This window comes from Branchiostoma belcheri, unplaced genomic scaffold (genome assembly GCF_001625305.1).
Source record: "Branchiostoma belcheri isolate BF01 breed outbred unplaced genomic scaffold, Haploidv18h27 scaffold61, whole genome shotgun sequence".
NCBI classification, from domain to species: domain Eukaryota; kingdom Metazoa; phylum Chordata; class Leptocardii; order Amphioxiformes; family Branchiostomatidae; genus Branchiostoma; species Branchiostoma belcheri.
In genome coordinates, this window is record NW_017804254.1 from 1,379,461 (window position 1) to 1,401,675 (window position 22,215).

General features: G+C 38.6%; 3 protein-coding genes across 4 annotated transcripts in view; 1 reads left to right on the forward strand and 2 right to left on the reverse strand.

Annotated features, from left to right (window-relative positions):
- LOC109482939 (DNA replication complex GINS protein SLD5-like) overlaps positions 1 to 22,215 on the reverse strand; it is a 44,949-nt gene that overhangs the window by 19,294 nt on the left and 3,440 nt on the right. The gene's annotated exons all lie outside the window — the stretch shown is intronic.
- Positions 7,579 to 10,326, forward strand: LOC109482912 (G2/M phase-specific E3 ubiquitin-protein ligase-like). Its single transcript, XM_019785801.1, has 4 exons — positions 7,579 to 8,060; positions 8,448 to 8,615; positions 8,939 to 9,170; positions 9,812 to 10,326. The coding sequence occupies exons 1-4, from the start codon at positions 7,728 to 7,730 to the stop codon at positions 10,066 to 10,068; spliced, it is 990 nt and encodes a 329-aa protein (XP_019641360.1). The 5' UTR covers positions 7,579 to 7,727; the 3' UTR covers positions 10,069 to 10,326.
- On the reverse strand, positions 10,424 to 21,764 carry LOC109482903. 2 transcript variants are annotated; one of them, XM_019785788.1, is made up of 15 exons: positions 21,178 to 21,764; positions 20,625 to 20,667; positions 19,882 to 19,990; positions 19,567 to 19,657; positions 19,078 to 19,168; positions 18,602 to 18,687; positions 18,386 to 18,479; positions 18,097 to 18,125; positions 17,001 to 17,051; positions 15,906 to 16,003; positions 14,403 to 14,542; positions 13,895 to 13,957; positions 13,725 to 13,771; positions 13,423 to 13,574; positions 10,424 to 12,104 (listed from the first exon to the last, which is right to left on the reverse strand). In XM_019785788.1, the coding sequence occupies exons 3-15, from the start codon at positions 19,934 to 19,936 to the stop codon at positions 11,899 to 11,901; spliced, it is 1,203 nt and encodes a 400-aa protein (XP_019641347.1). In that variant the 5' UTR covers positions 19,937 to 19,990; positions 20,625 to 20,667; positions 21,178 to 21,764; the 3' UTR covers positions 10,424 to 11,898. The 2 variants fall into 2 exon arrangements, with proteins under 2 accessions (XP_019641347.1, XP_019641348.1); XM_019785789.1 differs by lacking the exon at positions 21,178 to 21,764 and having other exon boundaries at positions 20,625 to 21,162.

Genomic DNA, 22,215 nt, shown 5'->3' on the forward strand with positions numbered 1-22,215 from the left:
TTTTAGGCAGAAGCTATTGCTATGTTATAGATAGACCATGGGCCAGGCAAGTTTACTGGGATATGTTTACAAGGGGACTGCCTGGCTCCAGAGGCGACAGCCGAGGGTGTCATACAGTCCTCGAGTGGGACTTAGAACATGGTAATTTCCCCGAAGTTATCTTTAAAACTTGTTCAATATAATTTTTTCTTGTTCAATTTCAACTTTTCTTGTTATATATCAGTTTCAATGCTGTGTTATTCAACTGAGTTTTAGTACAATGTACCACCTTTTGGATAATACCACCCTTTTCTGCACTATGGGGATATAGGGCTCTCATTGGCTGTGGGGTAGTGGCCATGTTCTAAGCACAGTGTAATGATAGGCATTGTTTCTTTCCAAGATGCATTGTATCTCCATATATATATATACCTGGTGCAAGCACGTCTAACCCCCGGTTGGGGAAAAATGACATTGAATTCGGTTTAAAAAAAAATATATATATATATGTGTGTGTGTGTGTGTTTGTGTTTGTGTGTGTGTGTTTGTGTGAGTGTGTGTGTGTGTGTGTGTGTATGTATAATGTTTATGTATAATATTTGTATTACGTCATAGGGAAAAGAACGGTGTCATTCACTTCCTGGCTGGATGACGATGAAGCCTTCGATGAGATGTTCCAGTCCTCTAGAAGGGAGCAGTCAGCTAAAAGGCAACGGTTCTTTGTGCCAAAGGGAGGGAAAGGAAAAGGAAAAGGGAAAGGGAAGGGAAGAAAGGAGGTAAGTTCTGAAAATAGGTGCCATCTCCCTGTTTCTCTCTGTCTCTCTTTCTCTCTCATTATATTCACTCTATACCATAAAAATACCATCATGTACTAGTATTTGTTACTGAAAAGTGTCTACATTGGTTTAAGAATACTGGTACACAGCACTGTTTTTTGGGGTTCTTGAGAACAATTATAAGGAACACAGATACATGATGAAAAGGGTTGATCTGGTCTATTTGTGAACTGGGACGGAGATGAAGTGAGATGCTGTATGTCATGTAAATGTTGGCCTTTCTACATATCTACTTATTCACCATTTGAATATGTGAGATGGTCTAATTTACTCAAGGTATATGAACTTTGTTTCTACTTAATAAATAAAACAATAGATAGTAATGTTATGTGTTCTTAGACTAATCTATTGCTTAACTACTCATTTAAATGCCATAAGGATATTCTAATTTATTGTCATTCATACAGTGTTTCCATAAAGATGTTTTTTTTTTAAAGATTCGTCTGTTAACTGGTCACCATTCTTTTCCACAGCGCGAGGTCAAGGTCAAGGTGTCCTTAGTGACAGACAAGCTGTGTACAGTACCTGGCAGCACTCTGGGTATTTCCTTGCCAGAGGAGGCCTGTGCTGATCGGGTATTGGCAGCCTTTCTGCAAAAGGCAAGGTCCCTGAAGAAAGTGGGCAACTGTGCTGAGGGGGACTACCTGCTTGTGAACGATGAGGGTATCTGGCTAAAATACCTGCCAGGTACCAGAACACCATTCACGCTTGTAGCCTACAAAGAATGGAATGGGCTTCCGTGGAGTAGACAGCATGTATATGCAGTCTGGAGGACAGACTATCTTGGTGGGTTCCCAAAAGATTATATCAGTTTTTTTTTTCATTAATTAAAAAATGTGATGTGTTTTCACTGTACCAGATGAAGTTATATAGATATACCATGGGCCAGGCGAGTTTACTGGGATATAGTGTTGCTCTTCCCCACAAGGGGACTCCGGAAGTAACTTCATCAGCAGTCCCTGAGTGGGTGGGCAACAGTTTACTATTTCCCAGTAAACTTGCCTGGCCCATGGTTTATCTGACTTAGAACATGGTAATTACCCTCCATGAAAATGGGGGTACTGTTTTTACTCCGTTTCATGTTTGGTCTGATATCTGAAGATCGATGAGAAGGAACTGTACGATATTTGGCAGATTGATGGATGGGGCCTTGGAGATTGTGTAGGTTGACTTTGAGCCCCTGGTGATTGACCTTGGTACTGCAGTTTAATTTTTTTATTCTGTTGTTTTCGCGTTATGGACTGTTTGTGCGATATTAAGGTAGCATGTAGTTGTTATTACCATGGTTTAGTGGTTTAAATTTGGGTCCCCTAGCTGTTTGCGTTTGATATTTACAAAATGTTTAATGTTGGACTTTTTGTGTTGAATGTTTGGAAAATCTGGGGGATGGTTTGGTATGATTTTTGGTATGTGGGTAGTTGTTGAGTCTCTTTGTGTTTTGGAGTGCATTAGTAGGTTGTCGCATATTTTTATTGCTTAATTTAAAAGGATTTTCACTTTTTCACCCCTACTTCATAATAGGATGGTCTGTTTGACCCAAAAGTTGGGACAGAGTGTTTTTGTTTATACCTCCAGCTGGCAGGACAGACCCAGGCAGCCCTATCTATTTTTACCCCTGCAGGAAAATAAATCTTGTTTGTCTGGTCTGCAGGTCATTTGCCTGGTCATTGACCTACATGTACAGGCAAATGTAGCCTGGGTACCATCCCCAGTAGTATATTCGCAAACTCTATAACAGTTATATAGAGTTTGCGAATATACTACTGGGGGGAACGGGTTTTCTGCGCGTGAAAAATTTGCGCGCGCGTGAAAAATTTGCGCGTGAAAAATTAAAGTCCTTTGAAAATGTCAGAAAATATGCAGTACCAAATTCTAATGCAGAAAAATGTTACCCTGTAACATGATTTTCCATCTACAACCTGAAATTTCGGTTTGAATTTTTAGGTCCCTTGGGAATAGGTTAATTTGCATATCTTCCAAGAAACATTAAAATTAAAAAATTACTTGAATTTGCCAGAAAAACATGGAACAGTTACTAATACAGGGTTTTGTATTGTTAAATTTAACAATTCCAGGCTTTTCTCCATTCTATAAGCTTGATTTGGCATTTTATGAAGCAGTTTCTTTCACGCGCAAATTTCAAACTTTTTTGCGCGTGAAAACTTAAACTTTGAAAATCACCTAAAAGTCACTGAAAAGTTTACAAAACAAGGCTATGTACTCTAGAATGTGATAATATGATACTCAATTCTATTTCATGACTTTTCATCTATATTTTTAAGTCCAAAACAGCAAAAAGTTTTTCAATCCCTTGGGAATCGGCTAATTTGCATATTTTCACGCACAAATTTTTCACGCGCGCGCAAATTTTTCACGCGCACAAAACCCCATCTCCTACTGGGGATGGTACCCAGGCTAAGGCAAATGACCTGCTGGCCATCAAAGTAAACAAACCATGGTAACAAGATGTAACAGTGCTAACTGACCATGCTAAATGGTCGTGCGAACTTTTAGTGTAATGGTTAGCGTTGGTGACCGCCAAGCGAACAACTCGGGTTCGATTCCCGGTTGTCACATGCTCGCCCCTTTCGGTTTTTACAGTGGTTCCCATGCCGGGAATCGAACCCGGGCCGCGTGGGTGAAAGCCACGAATCCTAACCACATGTGGGCCCTGTGAGTACTGGCACTGAGGATAAGTGTGGCAGCTCCAGGGATGTCGGACTCGGAAGATTCGAGGACGAATCTTGAAAGAAAAGGGGGAGTAGTGTAACAGTGCTAACTGACCATGCTAAATGGTCGTGCGACCTTTTAGTGTAATGGTTAGCGTTGGTGACCGCCAAGCGGACAACTCGGGTTCGTTTCCCGGCGGTTGTGACATGCTCGCCCCTTTCGGTTTTTACAAAGACACTAAACGCCTGCACATGACAGCTTGATGAATACAAAGTGCCACCACAAATCATTCTGCTCAAAAAAACAAAGTTTGACTCATAATATCTCTATTGAAATACACCAAAAGATTACAAAATAACAAGCTATTTCATGGAGGGATGATGTCTACGACTTCTCCTTGTTTTACCAAAGCTAACTTTCAAATCTGTTTAATGTCGGTTTTTCTTGTTCAATTTCAGTTGTATTGTTTATATCAGTACATGTATGTCTTTGAGAAAGGTAGAGTCTGTGTTTGATTGGTTTCAGTCCTCTTGTTTGTTGTCCCTTGGGTGATTAACCTGCACAGAGGGGACCTGGTTTCAATGAAAACCAAAAAGTGTGGTATCAATTTTATGCAAATGATTTTTAGTACCACAATTTTTGGATAGTGCCACACTTTCCTTCATTATGGGGATATAGGCACAGAAAATGAAGGGCTCTCCTTGGCTGAGGGGTATGTTCTAATGAGGTGTTAAATAATATGAAATGCTTAAATTGGTTTTACCACACAATATCAGTGGTGTCCAGGATGGTAATACCATGGACTATCAAATCAATTTCAAGAAGATGAGATCAACTTGTACAATAATGCACCATCATTAACATCAATCAACTCTTTCACAGGATACCAGGCATCTATGAAGAAAGAAGATAGGGATGGCCACTGGGAAGACGCCAAGTTGGATGATGTGAGAAACTTTATTTGGCATTTTTCATATACATGATCAAATAATTTGTGATGTGTAATTTTAACAACTAATATAGGCTCAAGTACTTAACATTTTCTTCATTTTAGCCTAGCTAACCCACTAGGCAAGAAGATTGCAAAATGATCCCCATCAGAAGTGATTTTAAATTGTACTAATCAATTAACTATATTCTTTGTGATGATGCATTTGTTTTGAAATGATTTCTCAACAGCTTTTCAGCCAGTTATATTGCCTGTCTTATTCCTGAGCCCTAAATGTCCACTCATATCCCAAGTTGAAGTTCCCTAATGTTTTAATTCTCAGGAGACAGAAGAACTGCCAGACTTGGACACTGAAGCTAATGTGAGTTACAAAAGCAAGATTGTATTCTTTGTGATGGGCTGCCATTTGATTAAAAAAATTTTCAACAGTGTTTGAGTCAATTACTACGTATTAGTCTCAGTGCTGTCCGCATGTCTCAGTGCTTCTCATTTTAGATCATTCCTTTTCTATTCCTGAGGCTTCGTCCAATCATTACCCTAATTTTCCCAAATATGAATTGTATTTTCAGGAGACACCAGAACTGCCAGACTTAGGCACAGAAGCTAATGTGAGTCATTACTTTATGATCTGCTTCAAATTTTTCATACTGTAGTCAAAGACCAGTGACTGATTGAGACTTAGAAGATCTTAGAAGACTAATGGTACACAACTTGAAATCATCTGTTTTAGCCGCAGCAAAATGTTCAGTCCCAGCAGACAAACTCCCTGGCATGTTATTCTCTCTATTTGGCTGATTTCTACTCTTTCCAGTCGCCTCCCGAAGCCTGGTAGACTGGGCTTAAGAAGACTTACAAATAAGAGTATGAAACGCTCACAGTTTATTCATTTGTCATTCATTTGTTTAGTTCCAGGTGGAGCTTGATTCCAGTGAAGATGACCTAGAGGTAGGAGAATCCATAAGCTTCAATATTTCAGATATACTTTTAAGTATCCCCTGAATGAAGCAATGGTTCATCCAAAATAAAAAAAGTTTACCATGAACCGACTAACCTTCGTTGAATATCCTTTGATAGTTTCCCAAATAGCAGTTGAATAAATTGACTGAATTATTCTTTTATCAGTTCCAAGTACCACAGGCTTGAATGCATATCTTGCTTTGTACCTACTTCAGTGTATGTGCAGTAAAACTTTGTGTATATCAGGTCCAATGCTAATAAAGGTTTTTTTATAGATTGCCTTCAAGAATGGACCTGGGCATGCAAGCACACCAGCGAATAACACAACTGTTCCTTACCAACCGGATACAAGTCAAGATAGGGAATTCGCGTAAGTTTGGAACTTGGTTTTGAACTTCTATCCAAATCATTCTTCTGAAAGTTATGGAATCTTGGCCTTGCATTATGTTCAACCAAGGAGGCTATAGTGTAGACCTCCTTGGCTCAACTTGAAGATTGTTTGATTGAATTCAAAACTAGAGTGAGTCAGAATTTCCATTGATTACAAATTCCAATCTTATACTCCTTGATAGAAGTCCTCTCACTGAATACTGTGATTTGAATTTAAAATCTCCCCATCAACCAACTGTATCTTTTTGAATCATTACTAAGGGCTGTTCTGACTTTGGAAACAAAACCTGGGTCTTCTTTTTAATGGCTATTAAGTAGAGCATTGACATGCATACTCAAATTAAAAGAAACAAACAATATCTTTTGACTTACAGTGAAATGTTGCAGCAAATCTATGACAATGAAGACGCGCTGCACTATGTCAGCAGTGATGACGCTGACACATCACGGTGAGGATCCATTTTTCTCATTGCCCTTAATACTTACATGTAAGCCTGCCTTACCACGTACATGTACTCCCGTGACCTCCTTGTTGGTGGGAAGGGGACCTGGGACATGTTGTAGACTAATTAGGGAATTTTTATGCTGGATTGTTTATGCTTCATGTTGTCGGGAATGACTAAAAAAAATTCAACAACTTGTTTGCCACTGTACAACCACTCTCACATAGGAGTAATGTTGCAAGCCTCAGGGATTATTGTATCACTATTTCCACAGTATTGCTCCACGTAACTTCACTCGCTAGATCTAGTGCCCCCACTTTGAAAATTCTCAGTAAATACACGTCTTGCCACTTCTACTGAAGCAAATGGCCTTTTCTTCCTCCATTGACCACCTCTTAGGAGGAAGTTCCATGCTGATTTAGCTTCTTTCCTGGAAGAACATCACTAGGGAATACCCTACCATATGGGTATAACCTTAAACTTTTCAAGTCTAATGTCAACAAACATCTGTCCTCACTGGCTGTACAGTAACCCAAAACATTTTGACTAGTTCTCATGAGCCTTGTTTTGTGGTGAATCATAAAGTAGGTTTAAAAAGAAATGTTTGGTTTAAATTAAAAAAGATTGTCTGAGCTGTTTAACAATATAGGCATGTTCGGACCAGTGCAATGAAAGGATTTTTGCAGTATTCACTCATAGTTATGTTATTTCCACAGAGATCTGACTGAACCAGAGCTGAGACAGCCCATGGAAGCAGGGTAACTCTTTATTACTCAGTATTATCGTGTTTTCCATTTTGTAGTGTATGCATCTAGAAATATGTTACACAGTATATAACATTGATAACAAGATGTTGATGACTATATACCTTCGTCATGTATGAGTTTGGGTTCTCAGAGATGTAAACATCAAAAGTTAGTAGCACTTCGTCTTACAAAAGAAAACAGCAGGTCAAAAAAGGCAGCCATTTTGCTGCAAACCACACCAGATACTTAACGGCCAAGCATCTATGTACATGTCCAGCTCAAAAATCAAGACCATAGCAAATTGTCCAAAGCAAAGATATCATACCAATGTATCCTGCTGCAGTACCTTACAAAACTGCTAGAATACCCAAAATTGACCTTCCTTTTCCCAACCTCAACCTACCTACCGGTACCAAAAATCATATTAAGTAATAACCGATTACAAAATGGTAACCCCTTATGGTGTACCTAAACTTAAAACCTTCTGACAAACGAAGGCATTATTGCACAGTCAGCACCAGCCTGGTAGTAGCTGGCTGGTAATTGCCAATGTTTCATTATTTTCTCATTCGGGCATGTCTTAAAAAGTGTTGTTTTTTTTTCCAGTGAAAAGCAGCAGAGACTGAAAGAAGTCATCTCTGGTCTGAACGCCAGAAATGTAGACCCAACAGACCACAAAACGTATGTTGTCCGTAGGGACAATGTGTGGCGGGCTCTTAAAGACAAATTGTTAAAGAAAAACTTTGACGCCTCCAAAATGGTCAAAGTTAAATTCATTGGAGAGGAGGACACACTAGACTTTGGCGGGCCCAAAAACGAAATGTTTCGGATGGCCCTGCAGGGCATTTTCGAAACAAGTGGGCTGTTCGAGCCTAGCCCACATGGCTACTTGCCAATCAGTTCACCCATTGCCATTGTGAATGGGGATTTTGAGATGGCAGGTAAGGCAATGGCCATGTCCATTGTACATCTGGGGCCGGCACCCAGCTGTCTTCACCCTGCCATTGTGTCGGCTTTGTGTGGGGAGGATATCCCAGACATGTCTGGATTTCATCCTGTTGACCGTGAAGCGGCAGCCTTTGTGACAAAGGTAACATATATTATTACTTTTGTGTGTGTGTGTTGTGTGTGTCTTTGCGTGTGTCTGTGTGGTGTGTGTTTATGTTTGTGTGTGAGTCAACAGCATAAATTGAGAAGGCCAATGACATACATGTAAAGGGTTATATCACTGAATAATATTTTCAATGATGAATGATATCTTCAAGTAACACAAGGAATGAATGGCTTCAAGTTGTCTGATTTTTTTGTGCTGTATTTAAAATTTAAGTACATTTTCATTCCAATAACAGCATGAATTGGCATACAATACAAAAAATGTGCCACCTTTTATCACTTCAAATTTTGCCAGCGTTTTCTTAATAAAGGTTTCACTTGCACAATTTATAGTAGGTGATTGTTGAATGTGTTTTTGATGCAGCTTGAAAGTGCAACCGAGGGGTCGTTGAAAGACATACTTGAGTCTGACGAAGGACTCAACATCACAAGCATGGCAGGGTGGCACAAGACTGCGGGAAGTACGACCCTTGCTGACATACCAACTCTGCGGAAAGCCCTGTGTCTGCAGGACCTTGTAATATCCAGGAAGGTAACTATAGTACACAATTTCTTTTGTGAGATTTTATGCATGGAAATTTGACAGGGTACTACCGGTTAAGTTTAGAGATTAAACTTTGGTCAATCAAATCTTTCTTGCTCAAAAAGGTATATGTACTTGTTCCCAGCCCTAATCATGATGAATTATGTCAGTTTTGACCTGGATCTGACCTCTTGTACCTTCCATTGCCAACACGTAATCGACATATCTTATAACAAGTCTCTGAGATCCATTACAAGTAATATTAGTGTATGTGAACACTTTGATAGTCCATGTGATGTGCAAAATTCCCTTTTCCACAACTCTCTACTTAGGCCGCGATTGAACACCTAAAACAAGGGCTGGACCTGCTGGGGCTCAGGAAAGCCTTGGAGGCCGAGCCTCAACTCCTTGCAGAGCTTCTGTGTAAGTCGACAAAGAAGACAACTGCCACCAACATCATCGACATGATGGTGTGCAAGTTTTCGGCTGAAGGGTCGAGCAGAAAGAATGTGCAGAAAGATGTGTTTGACAAGCTCTGCTCATGGATGGACGATGTTGAGTCAGGTTAGTCAGGTTTTCATTCTGTGTTGGTGCTTTAAAGAAGCACCAAATACCATAAGTGGGTGTTATTCTCCAATAGAAGATACTGCATCTAGTTACAATGTAAGTACCCACAAGTCCTGCGTGCAACAAAAAGACAGTCCTTCTTGAATTGTACATTAATGACGGAAATACATGTACTCAAAATAAAGAAAGTGCACATCAGAGGAATGCGGGATCTTATTGATTTAAAAAGCACACCTTTCATTGATATTGGAAATTTGCTGACAGAAAAAATCTATTGAAAAAAAAAACAATCTGGTACAGAGAGTTGAAGTTTTTTACTTATTGCCTGATGTGTTTGTTTATATCTTACAGCAAATTTGTTCACAAAATTATTGCAAAATTTATATTATGATCCTTCGCAGTATGAATCTGTCTAAGTATTTATAGATAACTATAGATATTAACTATCTATAGATTCTTTTAAAACATGTAAAAGACGTACTCTGACCAGGCGAAATCGTTCTAATTGCTGATTGGAAATTGTAGTGAATGATGAAATGTTTCCTATTTATATTTTTGAATAGTTGAAGTTATCACTTGTTCAAAGGTGCTGTAATCAGCCTGATTTACACGTGGTATCTTGTCTTCTATCCATTCAGGCTCAACTCGTGTGACCCTTGGAGAGTTCCTGCAGTTTTTCACTGCACTGGATGCTGAGCCACCAACAGGGTGGCCCATGGAGCCAATGGTCGCATTTGCTGCAGAGTGTCCAGTTGGCTGCAGGTGCCTACCTGTAGCCAACACCTGTTCCTTTTGCCTAACTCTACCATTGCACATGGCTAACCTATCTAGTGATGAGTTCTCCAATGCAATGGAAGAATCCATCATCAGTGGGAAGTGCTTTGGGAGAGCATAGTAATGTCGGTTAGTAGTTATATAATAATAGTTTTAGTAACTGGAAGTTTGTGCTTTCTTGATTTTAGAATATGACATTGAGTAGAGTTTTCGATCCTTTCTATGTTGTTACCAGGTGCACATCTACATTGTAGGTCTGAAATACTTGCTTGCCTGTTCAACAGTTCTCTGTACAAGATGAAGTTTGTATTGATCTTCAGTTAGTAGTAATAGTTTTAGTAACTGGAAATTTGTGTTTTATTCTGTTACTCATATCTAATTACCGTTCATGAAATGTTTATTATATAAACTTTTATTGCATGAATTGTAACATTAAGTTTATTAAATGAACTTTCAGTCTGACATTGGTTGTCAAGTCTTGTCATTTAATACACTCAGGATGCACGTTGTATGACAAAGGTGGTCGGTACGTGCAATTAACTGGAATGTTTACATGGAATTTTATAATTTCAGATTCAACATCATCGTTTTCTAAGTTGCTATGCCTATTGCTATACAAAAGGTCACTTACGTAAATCGTTACACCTCCGTGTCGATTCCTATCTTTACGGTACAAATTGTAACCTTCTACTTCAAGATCGCAGTCTTTGATTTCACTACTTAACCAGGTTTCACCTAAATGTATACAAAACAAGTCAATATTCAGTGTGGATGAAAGGGATCTGAGCTCGTGTAACTTGGGTAACAAACTTCTAGCATTGAGATGAGCGATTGTCATCAAGCCCTTCCGTACTGAGTAACAATAAAAAAATATCGGGCCCAGAATTAGCCGTGTACATCATGGTGCTGAGTTAAGTCTGGGGTTGGTTGATACTGAGTGATTCCAGTCATTCCAGTCTGTAGTTACGCAGCAGGTGAGTACTAACAAGAGTTGCCATTGTTGTTGTGCAAAACAGGCCTGCCGGTACTTTACCTCTCGTTTTCCCGCCATTTGTTTAGAAATTGGTCTAAAAGTGCGGATTCTGATTCGATATATACACAAGTCAATCCCCATGCTTTCACATCATGAGGAGGAACGATAGTGAACAATTTTAGTGAACAATTTTACAAGGCGATGCTCAAATAGAGCTAACTTGCCGTACCGTGTTTCGATTTTCTGGATTATTCAAAGGCTTATAACGTGAATAATAGGCAAACTGAATAAAATTACATAATACTTATACATTTTATTCGACAGTCTCAGCTAAGAACAATATTTTCATACACAAGAAAAGATGACAAAATTGTATGTTACTTGGTTCTAGCTTACCATACGCTGATTGAGAGGGCGCCCTCCCTACCAGCTTCTCCCAGCAATAATCTCGTTAAATTTTCTTGTACTTTGGATAGTCAATCGTGTAGGTTATAACCAGTAAGGGTAGAAAGAGCATCAAGATACTTAATTGTTTTGGTTTGGCTGACAAAAATGTTCAGAAAGGAGCTTTGAAAGTCAAAAACGGATGGTTGTCGCTGAGACCTCGGAAGGGATGGGCGTCCATAGGGACTGACCTCTGACCTATTTCTCATTATGCAAAGGTCTCTCATCACCTGCTACATGATTAATGTTCGGAATTACATTGCCACTCTGTTATAAATTTTCTAATTCAGTATCAATCAAAAAGCACATGAAGATATATAAGCTGTGTTATATTTTTTAGAAGTTAAAGAAATGAGAATCCATAACACTATTATATGGTTGTAACAGTTTCCTGTGGGTTTCTACATGGAATCCATAAATCAGCTACAGCATTTGCCATAAATAGTTACAATGTGACTCTATTACCAGGTGAAATGACAACTTAGTTGTATCTTATTTCATGTGTTATTTACATTTATGGCACCGGCATAGACTTTACATTGCAGTTGCTATTACCACAAGTTCTCTGTACAAGTCAAGTGCTTCAATGATGCTGTTTGGAGTTGTTCTGTCCATTCTAGTCAGCATCTCTCCTGCGTACCTCTGGAAACTCTCATTTCCAACCATACTGTATGGCTTGCAATGACATCTTGCTGCCCGCAGCATCCCACCGGGAACAACCTGCAGCATATCTCGACCTCCTGGTTTAGGAAGCAGAAGAAATTTCCACACAATGTTTATGTCAAGGAAACAAGGATGATACATAAAAAATTGTCATGAGTTACAACAACTGCCAAGGAAAAAATCAGGCTGCCTCCATATTTTCCTGATGTTATGTCCCAAATTGAAAGGCGGCCAAGAAATTACATCATAATTTCTCCAAATTCAGAGACAAAAGTAAAACCATTCAACTATTAACATCACAAATCCCACATAGAAAAAGTGGGGTCCTTTGTCTTCCACTGTACGTCTCAGATGAAAAAGTCGAACCCAATAAGTTACGACTTGCTAGTAGACTGGATCATACTATGTCATCTTTGTAGCCCTTTATTCCTTATGTTACATGTATGTATAGTTATGCAAATAGCCCTCGGGCACGAATTTGCAATCACCTACTTCTGGCACCATCAAACAGCTCATAGGGACGGAAGGGGGCTGAAGGTTTAAATTTGGATTTGGATGTATATAATTATTTGTGTTGACCCCTTCCCCTTACACGGGAATTATCAGATTCATAAGATGTGATACCGTTCTTTAAGTTTGTACAGACTACAAAAGCATAAATAATACATTGGATCATGTAGGCGTAACACACAAACTTCCGGTAGCTTTAACAACTGGCTTAAACTATGATGGCTTGGGTAGTGATGAGACTCAGCTACCCTGTGAAAGATCTGGAGATATTCTGGCAGTTGTAGGTTTACAGACTGATATACCATTATGTGACAGGTGTTCCTTACGTCTAGTTGTTAGGGCTTTCCAAAACAGACTTAGAGAATGCATCATTGCCAACCAGTTGTGTACTTTTTGTAGCTTATCTGAAAGACGTTTACCAAACTTACCCCAGACTTCCTCACAAAAATCTATTTTGGACAGAATGATAATATTGAATAACATTGTTAGAATATGCTGTGGTAGACACCTCAAAACACCCAGTCAAGCTAATACAGATTTGCACAGGTTGTCTATATGGTCTTGCCACGTTAGGCACAAGTCGAGCCAGACACCGAGATATTTAAAGTTCAAAACAACTTACAAACATGTGCTGGAAAGAGTAGCTGTTACTTTATCTTTACCAAGACGCTGCTTTCTCCTGCTTTGTTTTTTTGGGCTGCTAGTGCCAAAGAGCATTGCATTGCTCTTGCATTGCTCTTGTATTGCTCTTGTATTTCAGTGTAAGTTTGCTGGATTCTAGCCATGTTTCTGTGTTATGGAGGTCTGTGTTTAGACTCCAGTTTACATCATTCTGTGATTGTACTAGCTGCATAAAACAAATCGTGTAAGGTAATTTAGTGGTACCTGTCTGCTCTGGTAGGAAGTGCAGTATATTTGGTCGTCCTGCAGGCACTGATGCGCTGTGATGTGGTGGGATTCTCCTGTCATTCCAGTCTTCTGCAAAGCTGTTCAGATCTCTTGCCACAATGGGCATGAAGCAAAACTGGAGACACCAGCTGCAAATGATGATGGTATCAACATCATACTCAATATCATGCATCTTAAATCTGTACTGAGTTTTGAATCATATTATTTACAAGTCATGTGAGGCATACTAACCCGACCCTAGATCTAAGTACTATAAGTAACATTTAGAAAATACTCACGTGTGAATGCTATTTCCAAGTTCCAGGTCTCCATCGTCAACCAAGCCCTAAGAAAAATTTAAATCAAAGAAGGGGTAAAATTACCATGTGCAAAATTTTTCATCAGTCATAATAAAAGATAATTGCATGTTAAAAAGGAATGGCCTATACTACTGAATACACATGGTTACCTGGAAAACTTGTATCCAAAACACCAGTTTTGGCTTGAGATGTGACCAAAATGCTTCGATTCGCTGCAATCATAAAAATGCAAACAATGAGAAATGACAATATCAATCATGTACACAATACAGAGTTTCATATGAGAGAGAGCTTGCAGGATTATGTGGGATAGCTTAGTAATACATGATTTGCAGGACAACTGCAAGAGTCTCACAGGAGAAAGATTGTATCTTGTATCTCGCAAACAGAAATACGGTGTGTCCACGGGTTCTGAACACCTGTCAACAAACAACTATGGCTATCTGTACATGAGAACTATATACATGTACTGGCATATCACACGTTTTATGCACCCACAGCTCAGCGCTATGAGAAAACTAAATGAAAGTAATTTTGTCTTCTACGACTTCTCTTCTACGTGTATAATGCCAAGTGTTAACAGCAATGGGAATGATTTGATCTCTGATTATGAGAAATCCAACATTTACATCAAACGTTACAGAAAAAAATCTATACCTGGTTATGGACAGATTTCCCATACTGGTGGCTTCTGGGGCCGGAATATTCATCATCACCAGTGGCACGAAATGTGCCCTGGATGGCAGCAACAACAACATTTTCTGAGCCCGGATCACTTCTTACCACTAATGGGCAGCCTATAATAAATGGCAAATAATACATGTACTTTAATATAAAACGGGATTCAAACTCAAGGCAGACAATACAACGCCAATGCATTATTATGCCATGCTGGTATGTTCAAATTCTATGGTATAAAGAATAGAATAATCTGATTGATAATCTAGAATGTATGTGAGAGATTACCTGGCTCAATCATTTAGTTATATTTCAGTCCATACCACATGGTATGGAGGAAATATATTGTGTTCCTTTTTTTTAAACATGCCTTTGAAAAAATTTTATGAAGCTTTTTTGGTGCATTTTTCGACGAAAATTGGATTTTTGGATCCTGAGCCTTGGTATTACAACCATGCAAATGATCTGAAATTCGGTATAAGGGTACCTTGAACATGTGTCTACAAAATAGCAGTTACATATTTGGCATACATAACTTCCAAAATCACTCATTTGGGGGACTTTAAAGGCTATTTTCACACAAAAAAAGGGCCCAAAGCCCCATACACATTCCACATTCGATCTAAAGAATGGCCTGTTCCATTTGACAAGAGAATTTTTACGTAATCAACTCCGCACCCAGACTGTCTCTGTTTACATTCGTCAATTCCAAAAAAAAGTCCCCAGACCGCGTGGTGAAGCTTCGCTTGTATCAGCAGCGCTACGGAAAAACCGGTCATTCCCTGAAGAAATATCACACATAGAATAACGTATTTCCCGCGTTGTATGAGTTCTGCAGCCGTAAAATGTTTAACAGTCGGTTGAAATTTGTTCGTAAAAACAGCTGGGGACACATTCAAGTGTGGAAACAAAATGGCCGACACACTAGAGTGGTTCGGTAGTGTTAATATGTGACTTTGGGAAATGGGTCGGTACTAACTTTTTTTGACAGTAACACCTTTGGAATACTTGCTCCAAGTTCCAGGTAGAACATGCAGGTACAGTTTGTATCATGTTTTTTTCACGTGTTGAACTTGTGGAAGCACCGTTATGCCCAATTTTTGTCAAAATTTAAGGATGCACATCCTCCCCCACCCTGCTCTAAATTTCTGGGGAGATCACCTAGGTCAGACTCTATAATATTACATAGTTATATGATTTATTTATTTGAGAATCTTTCAGTTTTGCACTGCGGTAAGTTTGTAATAGTCCACTTTTGCGTGGGAATTCAGATGGACTGAAATATGCTGTATTTGCTCCCAAGCAAATGTTGGCCTTTCTAGTATCAAAACTGCTTAAAGTTTATATAGTACTAATAGACTATTGCAGCTTGGGGCAAATACAGCAATAGACCAATGGTAACATCATATAAGCAAGGACATTATACACTTCTGTATAATGTCCTCGATATAAGCAAATTAAACCGAACAAAGACTGTCTCACCTCCTAGCTGGCATACAGTATCAAGGTAGAATCCAGCAACCACCTTAGGACATTTGTTGGTTGGCCCAACTTTCAACCATAAGATGCGCCTGCTGTAACTACAGTATATATAAAGAAAATGATGTTAGCTTTAAAAGATAACTGACAAATTCTTTTCTTTCTTCTAGTGTTCCTCACTGATTATACAAACAAGATCCTGATTTGCATGAATCAAATTAAATTATGATATTCTCCATTCAATGACAAAGAATACTATTCTAGCATTTCCTCATATATTATGCAAATAAGGACTTCATTTACATAATTCATACGACAAAATAATTGACACAACAAAAGTGCAGTGATGTCCATAAGGTTTACTACGTACCATTTTAATACAAATTTGTATACGGGTGTATGCAAAAGATGTAGATTCTAATATGGCGATGTTCTCAATTACATGTGTAACAAGTTTGAATAGTCATTGCAGTTAGCAGATTGATAGAATTTCAAGCATCACTTGAGCTACGTACATACCAAAAATCAGGACAGGTTCTTGAGTTATCCTCCCTCAAGAATTTTTAAACAAATGCTCCTGCAATTCTAAAACAAGCTGCTATGGGGCCCAACCCCATTGTCATTTACTAAAATAGTGACCCCAGCATGTTTTTGAACATGTTGATCATTCTGGCATGGCTGAGTTTGCCAGGTCTCTGTACGAGGAAACTCGTAAAGTGGAATTTCTGCTACAGTATCTTACAAGCTGCCATGGGACCCAAAAATCTAATCATTTTGAGGTTCTATCAAGACCTACCCACCTACAAAACATCAAGACTTCTCAGGTTATCGTGGGGACATAACTTTCTTGGCATATGTTAATGTAAGATAAATTACTGCCAAGGCAAACAATTTGTAACACATATATATCCTTTTCAAATAATTTGTTGTTCATACATTCAAGAAATCTGTCAATCAAAAGTTAAGCTAATATATAACAACTGTTGAGAGATAGATGCTAAAAAAGGAAATAAAATGGTGCTAAATCAACAGTCAACAATCAGATCTAAAAAAAACTGCTACACATACATAAGTAGGATCAAAATAAAACATACATACCCATCGATGCAGCCATGAATGCAAAAGCCATATGGTCTCAGTTTGTCGTTTCTGCAAATGAGTTTGACCACATGTTTCATACAACAAAGACAACTTATTAATACTAGAAAGGCCGACATTTGCTCAGGAGCAAATGCAGCAGATGGCTTCACCCCATCTCCCATACCAAAAATGGATCCATCCCATGATGGCTGCCAATAGTCTATACCCCCATGCAGCAATGGAATCTCCCAATGCCTTATCTTTTGGAACATGTAGAAACAGTCTTCTAGAGAGAAGAAATTAAAATCAATTCATTTGCAATCTCGTGCTACCACATCATGCTGTAGCATTTACGAGATGACGAACACCAAACCTATGATGGAACAGGTGTATGACAAAAGCGTGAAGGACATTCTTTGGACATGTGACCAATTTATCCCCACCGACTTTCAGGTCAATTGGATTTAATATTAGGGCCCAAGAGCCAAAAATGTAAATTTGTTTGTTAAAAATAGCCAAAAAGTCCTATTTTAAACAATTTTAAAGTAGTGTATGTCAAAAGCGTGAATGATATTCTTTGGACATGTGTCCAAGGTATCCCCATACCAAATTTCAGGTCATTCGGCACAGGAGCTAAAAATGTACATTTCTGGTCCAAAAATAGCCCAAAAGCCCTATTTTTCATGTACTGTATGTCAAAAGCTTGAATGAGGTTTTGTAGACATATGTCAAAGGTATCACCATACCAAATGTCAAGTCATTTGGGTTTAGTACCAGGGCTCCAGATCCCAAAATGTATTTTTTTTTGCCTGAAAATGGCCAAAAAAAACAAATAAAACAATTTTTCAAAAAAATGAAAAAAAAGTGGGTCAGGGTATTTGCCCACTCTACCTTCATGACAAATTTTGTGTTATTTAGCCCAAAAATGGCAGAGATGAATCCATTTAAAGAAATGGCAGGAGGAGAAGAAGAAGGAGAAACATGAGAGAAATTACATGTCTTCACCACTTTGTGTTGAAGCCATAACAAGTTACATACTACACAGCAAATATAATGTTACTGTAAGGAGATAAGAGCCTCATGAATGTTACTGTTGAATACAGCATGTACATACCCATCTATATGCCAGGTCATATTTGGGCCCTGAAATACAAATGAAAAATTGTACTGTAGAGACTAAATTAAATGGGATAATATTTCTAAGAGGCTAAATTCACAAAAACAACATGTAATGCATTCCATTTAACATTAAAAACCAAAAAGACAGTCTTCATTTGTTGCACATTCATATTTGTGTAGAAATACAAAGAAACAAAGATAATTTACATACATTGTGTACCATCAATTTTTTAATGTTTGGTCAGAGAAATGTAACATTTATTTAAAGTAAAAATTGTTCATACCAAGCTAAAGTATTGTCTCCGGGAAAGACGACGTCGTCTCCTTTGTTCAGACCCCTCTGGGTCCTCCTCTCTCAGGATATGTTGCACAGTTATCCTAAAAAGCCAAAGAATGGAACATCAAGTCTGATTTACAGTTATGAACTAAATCATTAAACTTATCAAAGCCACATGTCAAAATTAATTTTTGAAACACGACTTAAAATAAAAATTAGTCACCTTCTGACGTTTAAACCATGGTCTCTGACCAGGCACCTATGCATTCTTCTGTACCCATAATGCTTGTTGGGTCCCTGCAGCTCTTCCTGAAGAAAATAAAAGAGGGACAAGAGGATGGTTCAACATCAATGTGCATGTTTTATGTTGGTCTAATATGTAGTAATGATTCAGACCTTACTTTAAAACACAAATGACGATAGAAAAAAGGTAGTTTGAAAGTTCATACAATTTTACAATTTCCATAAAGTGTTTTTGCCTTCATAAGAACACATAAAAGTTTCACACAATGATAACTAACATTCCTGCATCCAAAATCTGCTGCAGAAGACTGTCATCCACAGAATGAGATTGAAGCGAGATTAATATTTATGCAGTTGCTTTGAATTTAAGTTCAATTCCAATGGCTCTTAGATTCTGTACCAAAGGACCAACTTGAAGACATTAAATGAACCACTGTGCTTTTCTTTGATTCTTACCTGAATTGCCCTGCGCACAGCATCATCAGGGTCAGCGCCACCATACCTCAACAATCCCAACTTCTTGAATCTGTACTTGATCTGCCTCACGCTGTACAAAAATGTTAAGATAAGAAAACATAATAATGCTTATCTAGCATAGCCAAAAATGATAACAGAAGATATTTCACACCTTACAGGTCAATATTACAACAGCAGTGCTATGGAAAAATAGATCAAACATTTTAGACATACTGCTATGCGTTACCATCTTACCTCGCCTACTATGAATGCAAATTTTGAAACCTTACCAAAAATCATTATTAAAAAGCATAAAATCATCAAGGGGCACACGTTGTCATGGCTTGACTTTGCTGATGAAGATTCGGGAAATGTGGAGAATGGGGTCTGTCATTGAGGGATGCTCTGTGGTGGTTCCTCTCAACTAACCCAGATCAAGGAAATCAAGGTGCACAACATTTCATCTGATAGTACAAAAATGACACCTACTTAAGGTTAATGTTGTGAACTCTCAACAGCAGTTGTGATATTTCAGCATATTGGTACCCTCTCCTCCAGTAGTACTCTAGAAGCTCATCAACTGAAAGAAAATACAAACAGGACTGAGTTCTGTGATTTCTTTGTCAAATGCTAACCAATACTAAATACATATATCCTTCTTGATGCAAGTGATTATAACCTACATGTATTTTTAAACTTTGTACACAGTCACAAATGATCCTCTTAAAAATATATATGTGTTAACTCTATTAAATGCTGACATACAAGAATGTTGAAAGCACACGTCCAAACTGAATTTCTCACCAGTGTCAAACTGACGGGGGAAGGGATGTAGAGGCCCAACAGCATGTCTGTTCATAACTCCACTTCTTTGGCAGTTCAGTCTAACAGAATGTAACTCCACTTGATTGCACTAATGAAATGAAAAAATTAACAATGTGGAATAAGCATACTTCAAATCATATAGCAAATCTATAGAAACCCATCATTTTGCTTATTGGGGTTTGCATGTTTTTATGTCTTAAGGCCACACCAGTTTAATTTGTTGGTTCTCGGATTTGCCTCTTCCTTTTTTTTCTGATTTGCAATAAATAAAAAAAAAGGCTCTGAATCAGGTCAAAAATGCTCATATTTTGCCCCCAACAGTTTACGAAAGTCTTTTTCTTCCTTCTTGTTACAGTTATTCCATCTATCAATGCAGTGGTTTGATTAAAAGTTCAAAATTCATTGTTTAAATATTGACCCAATCTTCTGTGTTGACTTCATAGCTCGCATCGTAACATTTAGGGCTGTCATAGGATGGCCAGACCTGTTTTTATTTTTATTATTTTTTTTCCCTGGTCACTTCATTTTTTTTTTCTGAAAAAAATCTGAGAAGCAAAGAATTAAATTGGTGTGGACCAATAAGTAATAAAGGCCAGAAGCAAGACAGTTAACTGCATTGTATATAATATTTAGCTATCCTGAGTATTGCAAGGTGCTACCTGATAGATCTAAACCTATAATGACCCAATAGAACAATCTATTATGACACAAATACCACTTACTTTTTAAGTTGCGCCTCCAAAAAGCCTGCAGAATTTCCTACTCCTAAAAATGAACAAATCAGAATTGCAGGACTGACTGACAAACTATATATAAAGTTAAGCTTTGAGTACTTTTAACATCAAATTCATTATGAACATGACACACTTAGCAGGTATATTTCTTAGCGACAAACACCCGTGCACACCCTTCGTGCCTTGGGGCCGAAAATGAGTAGCCCTGCTAGGTAGCCCAGTTAAAAGGCCCAGCCCAGCTTTTCCGGAAACCCCGACACGCCACATGCAGTGAATGCCCCCCTCCCCTTCTGATTAAACAAAACAAAGCAAAGCAAAACAAAACAAAACACTACGCTACCACAACGTCTTAGCATGTTCACATCCATTTTATACACAGGCTCACATCGAAGGACCTAAAACGAACAAAAATGATGCCTATGGTATGTAAACACAAAAATTAAGTTATCCCATGAAAGCACTCCTTCATGAAACTAAAATTATAGACCATCCATACCAACGAAAAACAGTGACAGATGGGTTTAAAAATTTGTGAACTTACCGATTGATGTATGGCACTTGAAATGTTGCTTCCGAATTCGCTTGATAAGTTGCCGCCCAAAGACGATGACTCACAAAGGTGGCTCGGAATAAAAAGTTGGGCCCGATCCGTGGACAACTACGTTCGCCAGATGAAGATCCGCCCGCTGGGTAGTCTCCGCTGGGTGCCCCAGGAGAGACTAAACACGTGACGCTAATACCACGCTGTCGTTGGTCACAAGTTCTTGGAAGCATTACCTCTTACGTCATCAGTACTTGACCAATAAGGCGCGAGCGCACGTACACGTACACGTAAACAGACAGCCAGGTAGGCAAGCACATTTTTCAACTCGATGTGAAAAGTGTTATAATGACAGACAAAAGAGTGTCATTCTTTGATGGGCACCCCGAAGGTGCCATAAACCGAACGACCCCAGATGGGTTTTATAGCAGGAAGATGGTGACGGCTGTTTAGAAGTGGAGAGTAGCTCAATTGTGCTATCGTGTTCTGTTTTAACTCCCAACCCATATATTTTTTCAAAAAGTCCGACAATTCATCTCCCACTGCCTCCTGAGAAGAAGTCAAACCCCCTAATAGCATGACAAGAATAGTTTAATAGAACAGAACGGATTAGAATATCAGTTACCTTGTTCCTACGCATTACCTGTTCTCATATTGCATATTTACTTTTTTATCCTGTATGTAAACCTACGTTATTAGATTTAAGTAGAGATAGTAGGTTCGATAAGTATATCGTACACGTAGAAGTTCATGTTAGCAAATCACCACATTTTTCTTGTCAATGTCTGTATGCGATTAGCCCTCGGACAAGGTTAACGTTAGTTCTTTAGTGACGCTGAAGAAGAGTGTGGATGTCACTTGAAACGTCCGGATATTATCTCCATAACTTATCCAGTAGTAGGAGTTTGAATTTCCTATGAGTATTGTTTACCTGGATGCATGTCTAACATTCATATCATCAACACATGTAAGGCGCTTTCACTGATTCCGTCTGAACAGGGCCATAGACAACATCTGGTGTCACTCAGAAGGGACCGT